At 39.6% G+C, this 8,196-nt stretch overlaps 1 protein-coding gene across 1 annotated transcript; it reads right to left on the reverse strand.

Annotated features, from left to right (window-relative positions):
- Positions 1 to 5,407: 5,407 nt before the first annotated feature.
- On the reverse strand, positions 5,408 to 7,859 carry LOC144742114 (AN1-type zinc finger protein 5-like). Its single transcript, XM_078624612.1, has 5 exons — positions 7,700 to 7,859; positions 7,273 to 7,384; positions 6,716 to 6,843; positions 6,359 to 6,466; positions 5,408 to 5,556 (listed from the first exon to the last, which is right to left on the reverse strand). Exons 1-5 carry the CDS (start codon positions 7,857 to 7,859, stop codon positions 5,408 to 5,410), a joined length of 657 nt encoding a protein of 218 aa, XP_078480738.1.
- Positions 7,860 to 8,196: the final 337 nt, after the last annotated feature.

An 8,196-nucleotide genomic window follows, 5' to 3' on the forward strand; every position in this document is an offset into this window, starting at 1 on the left:
AAGTGTCATTTTCTAACTATTTTCTAACAGGTTTCTCCGAGCGGTGACTGAAGTCCAGATTCTATTCATTTCACCCGCTTGCTGTGAGGTCAACTGCTGATGAAACATCCACTGGTTCACAAAGTGTGTGCTGGATATCCCGCTTAGACCGTTTACAAGACGATGAACGCGTTTAGTCACACCAGACAGCTAGCTAACGCCGCGCTGGCTTAAGCTAGCAAGGACACATCAACAGACTGGCAGGGAAACGGCGCTGGTCCACGGACAGTTGACGTTAAAACCCCTTAAAACAGTTTCTACCGTGAATCGCTGCCGTCAGGAAAACGCGAAAGTCGCTGGTTGCACCTCAGTTTTATGTACGGACGGTTGTCATTTAAATTAATCCGTGCTTGAGCGATGTTATCCCACTTGTCTACTATTTCAACGCATCCGGATTCGTCTGCTGACAGGATGTGACGTCACGAGTTTCCATTGTATAAATAAGGAAATGTTTAAGAATGTAAAATTTGACATTTGAACTTCAATTGTTCATTTCAGGCTGTGAAACAATTGATAAATGGCAAAAAAATTAACATCTCCTGTGACTCAACTTTCAATGAATCATCTCAATGAGTGGTTCTGATGATGGGAACATAGAAGGTCTGAGGAAACAGGATGTATGACATGCATCTGTGATCCAATTCCTTATATGAGAGCTGTCTGCTCCCAACGATGTGAGATTGGCTGTATTTATTCAAATGTGGCTCCCTTCTCAAGTAATTGTCTGTTAGCTAGACAGATCACAAATCCTATCCTCACTGATTGCACCATTGCAAATGTACAATGTTCAGCATGACAGGCCCGACCAGTATCCTAATTAATGGAGATTCATTGTGAAAACAAAAGGGGAACATACTATTTATAATATGCAGTAGAACAAACAGAAGATCCACACTGTCAAAAACAGAGAGTGGGATAGTCCAACTGAGAATAAGAACTAAATTAAAGAAGACTTGGTCCAAACATTTGAATGGGTTATGTTATAAGCTGTAATAGACTGACATTATTAACATCTTCGTTAAACCGATGAGAAATGTAACTGGGTTCGAGTAGAAAGATACATTCTTTCCTACCTATTCATTTCCAAGAGAAATTTACATTCACCCACAACACTCAGTCTGATACTGAACACAGATAGTTGGACCACTTGTATCAGTAGAAGAGGTCAGCAGATGGTGTTTTCCACTCCTGGGGCCCGTTCCAGAAAGGAGGTTTACGGTAATGAAACCCCAGAGTTTGTTAATCCTGAAATGAGGAAATTAAATTTTTCCTAATTTCAGGGTGACTGATGAGGTGATATCAAACATATGAAATTTTTAATATGTTTGGTTTGGTCAGTTTACTTGAAAATTATATAGAAAACTGCTGTTTTCTTCATTTCAGGAGTTACACACTACCCTGGATAAACATCTACTAACAGCAAATATCATGTCTCTCATCTGTAGATACAAGACGTTGTCGCCTTTTATTTCAATCAGCTGTGTTGAAGCAGAGACATTTACAATAAGCAAATTATAATGTTGACCATTTATTTTCTTCTTGTTTCAGTTCAGCAAAGCAATAAGAATATTTGACCTAATGCAGATGTCTGTTTTTACCATTATACCATTACCCTGAATGGTTGAAAACAAATAAAACCCTTATGCTTCCAATGCCATGGGCCATAACCTTGAATGTTTTTAGTTTATGTGCATCCACAAAAACAGCAATGGACAGACATCTGCATAAGGTCAAATGAACATTTTTAATGATTTGATGAACTGAAACAACAAAAAAAGCAAAAAACCCACAGGTCAAATTGATTAGTCCTCTGACAACTACTAGTCGTGAAGCCTTTCTGATCCAAAACTGACAGCCTCTTCCGGTAATTGTGAACTAAATTTTGACCATGTCAGTGTTCACCAGATTTTTGAGTAAGAAATCTTGACTATTTATTTTACATCCCAAAATGTACCAATTTGATGAATATTGCAAAGATTGGGCAGTATTTTGACTGTAACTGTAGATGTACCGAAGCATCAAAAATATTGTTATACGTGCATGCAACAAAGTAAAAAAGTACTTGATTTGCTAAAATAATTGTCACTTTCTGTATGAACCACACATGCATAAATGAAGACAAAATACAAGTGTATTTTAAAATAAACTTTGTGATTTTATTGTTTTGTACTTAATCTTACACATCATACAATCCTAAATCTTGAAAGAAAAACAAATAAAAAGAGATCTGGTGGTTTCTGGGGGACTGGAGTGTCAAGGGACAAGAACTACGGCTGTGTGGAAATTGCAGATTTCATGCTCATCTTGAAAGACAAGAATGAATCATATGGAAATCAAACCGGATTCATCACAACTAAGAGGTTTATTATTAGCAATTAGCAAAACCCTCGCATGATGATAGAGATACTGATTATAAAATCTGCTGACTGAAGACATGAAAACTATCAAAGAAACAAAAATGAGGGAAGAAAAAAAAAAAAAAAACTCAGATACTGGTAATATCTAGATTAAGTAAGCTTGACCTAATTGCTGGTGTCCTTCATCACAAACCTTTGTAGTTATTACCCAAAAATGGTTAATGTTGAGAATAATCCTTCGTTTGTTGAATTAATGACATTGCAGCTGATTGTGTGAAATATGGTGGTTTACATTCAAACTGCTTATGTTTATTAAAAAAAGAGGGCGTGACATAAGCAGTCAGTAGAAAACAGCAAGTGTAAACCAGAACATCTACACGATTCACAAAGCTGAACAATCATTTCAAGTAAAGGACACTCATGTTTTACCAATCTGTCGATGTGACATTTTAGGGATATTTTATAATACCATCCATCCAGGGGATGCTATGTGTAAATGAAGATAAACTACAGAGTTTCTTCGATTCAAAGCCCCCTGAAATAGGATTCCACTTGCAACAACCACTCAATCTGAAATTTTCCACATTTTGAGAAACAGTCAAGGTCTTCAGATGACTAGCTCATCCCAGGTACACGGTCACAATCCTATGTCCATTACATAGACTCTGATTGGACAACTGGCCTGTGTTACGATTTCCATCATAGGAGTCGAAGCTGAAATCAGCTGGTTCCATTTCAGATTTGGTGCCCTAGACATTCTTCACTGGGTTTTTTGAAAATGCATACTCTTGTTACATTTTTTTTCTATGTTTTTGTCATACATATTTAATCATCAAGCCCTAGCAACGGTTTACAGGAAAGCTTTTTATAATGAAGATGAAATACCCCTAAGGGACCTGATACACTGTCAGTGTATGTCAGTACTGTCAGTAATATCACAACGCTTTGATAAGAATCAGTAAACAGGATAAAGCATGGACTGGGATTCTGTGTAATTTAAGATCATCAAGCTTGGAGGGGCTTCTGATTGTATATTGGAAGCCATTCGGACTGCACAAGTGTCTTGTGGTGGCTAGTGACTATAACTTAGTTAAGTTATTTGGGACACAAGATAGAAAGATGATGGGCTAAAAAATACGGTGAAAAATCAATCGAGTTCAAACCATTTGTGTCATTTTCCCCCAATAATTATGCAAAGCACTTTTACATACAGATTATTATTCTTCACCTTAGATCCCCACCTTTAATACCTGACAAAAAAAATCTACATTAAGGTTATACTTAGGTTATGAATAGGAGCCATATGGTATTTACATTTGGGGCGGGGGGGGGGGGTTATGAGTCCTGTTAAGTTGAGCCTGGAGGTTCCAGCCATGCATTGTGCTACTGCTGTGCGGCTTTTAAACATTCCAGCTTTGAGTCAATCGGTGCAGTCAGCTACAAAACGGTAACTCCTAACGTTTGACTGCACACATGCACATTAGTTTGATCTTCCTGGAAGAAGCTAGCTTTAGGCGGCCTTCATATCAGGTACTCGCCTGAATATGAGCACATTGTAAAAAGCACAGCACGCAACTCTGTAGCATTGCAACAATCTTAACTTTGGCTGAACGGAGGGTGTGTCGTGTAGACTGCAACCCAGGTCAGTTTTCATTCAGCATGTGTCAGTGGTCTGCTGGTGGTTTGAAGAAACGTGGAGCTTCTCTATCACTCCAGGGTACAAAAAACGGCATTTGAGAGGGAAACGCTGACTTACTACCCCCTCTCACCGATCAGTCAAGTAGTCCTTCAGTGAGCCTGCTAGACAAATCAAGCATAAACTGCAAATGACCCAGATGCTTAACAAAACTGAGTAGGGGTGGCACGGTGTTTTGTGCTGTGCAGCTGACATTTTGTGCTTCTTTTCCACGTGTTTTTTTCCCCCCATTTGCACAATCATAGTTGTTACATCTTTACTGGCCTCCGTTATGTCAGAGCTTGTGATTTTTTCTGAAATGGTTTCGTAATGCAGATGGAATTAAATAGTTAATTAAAAGTGAAAAGGTGCAAATCTTAAGTGATTTGCTGACACATGCTGCCAATCCTCCAGCACAGACCAACCAAACAATAAAAAAAATAAATAAAAGCAATCACACAGTTCAAGCTAACTACAATATATTAATATAGATCTTCTGATGTCATACGCTCATTAAAACAGAAAGGAAAAAACAACAACACAGAATTCAATCACTCAGATAAGTCAAGGTTCTCAGCTTCCCCCTCCCCTCCCTCTCACATACCCACTCCAATAACTGTTCATGCACCCAATATCAGTATGATAAGTCAATATATCAAAGAGAAAAATTCTGGAAAAATGCTGCAACATGGGAATCCAAAATGTGAAGGTGGGAGGAAAAATATGCCAATTTAAAAAGAAGTTGACATCATTTTCACATTGGGAGAAAAGAAAATTATATTCCAGAGCCCTTAAAAGGTCTTGCCGATGGATGAAATCTCCCAGTTGGGTGTTTTAAACCTGCTAGACATGTCTGAATTGACCTCTGTGTCATTATCCAGGCTGTGACACATTCCTCAACAGCTTACACCCCTGTCTCACTTCAACTGCTGTATAAAAAAATGAAACCCATGTGAACCCCACACTGAGAAACAAAAAGGAGTAAAAACAAATGCTTTCCCTCCCCACAGCAACACACACGCATGTCCACCAACCCATACTGCTCTCTCCCCGACTCTCCCCCGAGCAAATGTGCTCTCTAACACACATGCACACACACACAGACACACACACACGTCCGTACAAATACACACACTCAAGTTCAGCAGCAAACAGTCACTAGTGGAGAGAGAGGGAGATGTTTGTAAGGGAAGAGTCTGGACAGTGGCTGTGACTGCGTTACCCCACCCCTCTTACACGACCATGAACAAATGAAGCCATGATATCAGGTGTTTTCATCAGAGTAGCCATTGTTCAGATTCAAAAAGTCTGAAAGACTTGTCTTTGCACTCAGTCCTCATAACTTCTGAATTTTCTCAGCTACCACAATGGGGTTCTCCTTACGTATGCGGGCAGCAGCTGCACTCCGGTAATCGTAGGGACAGTCGTGTTTATCGGAGTAACGGTGAATGGCACAGAACAGGTTGCCACAGCGGCAGTCAAAGCCTTCGGTAAAGAGAAAGAACACAATCAGTCTCATAAAGGCTCACTTACAGACTTTATTTCACAATAACAGCAACTGCTATTTTTCAGTGACAGACAGCAAGCGAATTGAAATTGAATTGTGTGATGCCCCGAGTCCAACCAACACCATAAGCTATGTGGAGCCATTGGCCCTATGCATAATAGAGCCTTTATATACAAATACTTATTATTAGTATTAACTTTAAATGGATGTTTGGAAAAAGGGGTTTAACCAACTTTACTCTGAGTCTGACACGCACGCACACACAAAACATTATGTTTGAAATCACCTGAATAATTGTGAGATTAAAGGATCGATAAAGCATTTTTGTTCATTACTTTGTGAAAACATGTGTGCAATGGTTTCTTGTTTTGTTAGGAGGAGGAATGTAACTGAAGGTATCTTAGAGGGAAGGTCATTATCAAGTTTAAGGACAAAAGAGTTTTATAATGCAGTCTTGTCTTATGTTCTAAACAACTAAGCTAAGCTCTGATTAATTGTGTCAAGATCTACAATTAGGTGTCTGTTCATTATAAACCAACAAATCTTTCCTCTTTCTTCCTTGGTATTTCCCTGGAAATCAGCTGACTGAGTCACCTCTGACAGTGCTGATTCCCTGTAGTTAATGTGCCTTCCAAGCCACAAGATGATACTTACAATAAATCACTGAGAATTAACTATAGCAGTGCAAACAGTTCTGAGGAGCATCTCCCAAGATTTCTATTATTCAGGAGTGTTCTACTTCATGCAGACGTGTAAATGTGCCATGAAATTTGTCCTTACCAGTGAGGCCCACTTTCTTCCGGCAAGAAAAACAGCGGTTCTTTTTCTTGTTTTTATCAGGAGTTTGATCTCCATCAGAAGAAGCCTGTGCTGCTTCTCCCACTGGTTCTGTAGAGGCAAATGACAAACAGTTACATGACAATGTAGATTCTCTAGATGTATAAAAGGACAACTGAAATAGAAGTACATTTATTAAATTACAATAACCCAAAGTAAAATTAGTCAGTAAATTTTTTTTCGCAGAAAAATAATAATAATACCAGCCCATCGTTGATATAGTACACATACACCAAGAGTTCACCTTACAGTGAAATGCACGCAGGTATGGATCAGTATCAGAGAGGATGACAGCTTTACCTGTGTTGTTGGAAGAACCCTCCTCTTCCGCTTCTTCAGCCTCGGCTCGATCAGAATCTACAGCTCCTGAATCCTGGGAGATGCTCATAGCTGTCATCTGTTGAGTTACTGGGCTGGGAGAGCTAGGACTAACATTGCAATACCAGAAAATAGTTAATGCTTACTATATGAAGAATTATGACAATAATTTTCTGTTCAAGAAGGTGATGTAGTTGTACTGGTTCAACACATTTCGACAGATTTACTATTCCCATTTTTAAGCTCTACCCTGGACAGGCATTTAAAAGAGTGCAAACTTCCACCTAATTAAAAAAATTGTTCAACTTGCCACAAAATTGAATGTGTCCTGAATGTATCTTCAGCCGCGTGTAATGGATTTCTACATATCTAATTTCACTTCTTGATTATGTAAAATGAAACTAACTAATCTTCTTTATTTGCCTGTTAATTTTGTTAAGTTTTCTGCTATCATTTTTTCCGTCAATCAATAACCCAATGTTTCAACCTTGTGGAATCACTGGAGGTTGCGTCATTGCATCATTCTCAAGTCGACATACCTGGATGTTTGTTCCTCATGGGGCAATCCTGCTGCATCTGTACTGGGCTCTGAGGTTGAATTCTCCACAATGACACCAGTTACTCCTGGTGATCCTGCGGGCGATGTAGCAGCTGTGTGGGAACACAACAGTCTGAAGTTTTGGCCCTAATCATCGAAGGTTTTCCATTTTATTCGTAGAATATTAATATGCCATTCATTGCTGTTATGAAAGGACATATGAGGATGTCACTCTCCTGCTTTGTGATGCCACAGTGTGGCGGCTTCAGTTACCTTTGGTTCTCCAACCCCTTTTAGCACATTTAAGCGCCCATCATGCCTCTGCAATTTTTGAGAGTCCACGATTTAAAGTTCAGGTCTATACCTCCTATCAGACCCATGGCAGCACCCCTTGCTTTTTAAAGGCCATTTCTCTCCCATCTTCCTACCTTTCTCTCCAGGAGGGCTGGATCGCCCCCCTCCCTGTTGTCTCTGCAGGTGCTCCTTGTAGCAGACCGAGCACATGCCGTTGGTGCGGGGGTTACCATAGAAACCGCATCCCATAGTGCAAAGCATTGGCACCTGCGTCTGATTGGTCTCCTGAGCCATGCTCTGACAGAGGGGGTAAGGGGGATGGGAGAGGATATTCCTGAAAATGGGGTTGCAGAAGTTAGACATAACGATTAACAGGACTTATTTGATTAAGTGGTTAACTGTTTCAGCTAAAAGAGCTTGGAGACTGGCATTGGAGCATGAGAGTACAGATGGAGAAAGCCATGAGCTTAACTTAGAGAATGTCAACTAATCAAAGGTGGAATGAAGCTTTCAGATTCTCAAGACCCTCGTGCAACTTCAATTACAAGACAAAATCCACCTCTAATGAAGCAGACTTAGTCCTTTGTCAAGTTAAGTCTAAAAATGGCACTGAAATTATGTAAGGACAAAA

The sequence above is a fragment of the Lampetra planeri genome, unplaced genomic scaffold (genome assembly GCF_965212315.1).
Source record: "Lampetra planeri unplaced genomic scaffold, kcLamPlan1.2.h2 scaffold_862, whole genome shotgun sequence".
Classification (NCBI taxonomy): domain Eukaryota; kingdom Metazoa; phylum Chordata; class Hyperoartia; order Petromyzontiformes; family Petromyzontidae; genus Lampetra; species Lampetra planeri.

Excerpts from the sequence above, each read along its gene's own strand:
- LOC144742114 (XM_078624612.1), bottom strand. The coding sequence starts at position 7,859 with ATGGCTCAGGAGACCAATCAGACGCAGGTGCCAATGCTTTGCACTATG. Across the intron at positions 7,385-7,699 it reads CAGCCCTCCTGGAGAGAAAG|CTGCTACATCGCCCGCAGGA; the intron begins GTAGGAAGATGG and ends GTTCCCACACAG. Across the intron at positions 6,844-7,272 it reads CATGAGGAACAAACATCCAG|TCCTAGCTCTCCCAGCCCAG; the intron begins GTATGTCGACTT and ends TTGCAATGTTAG.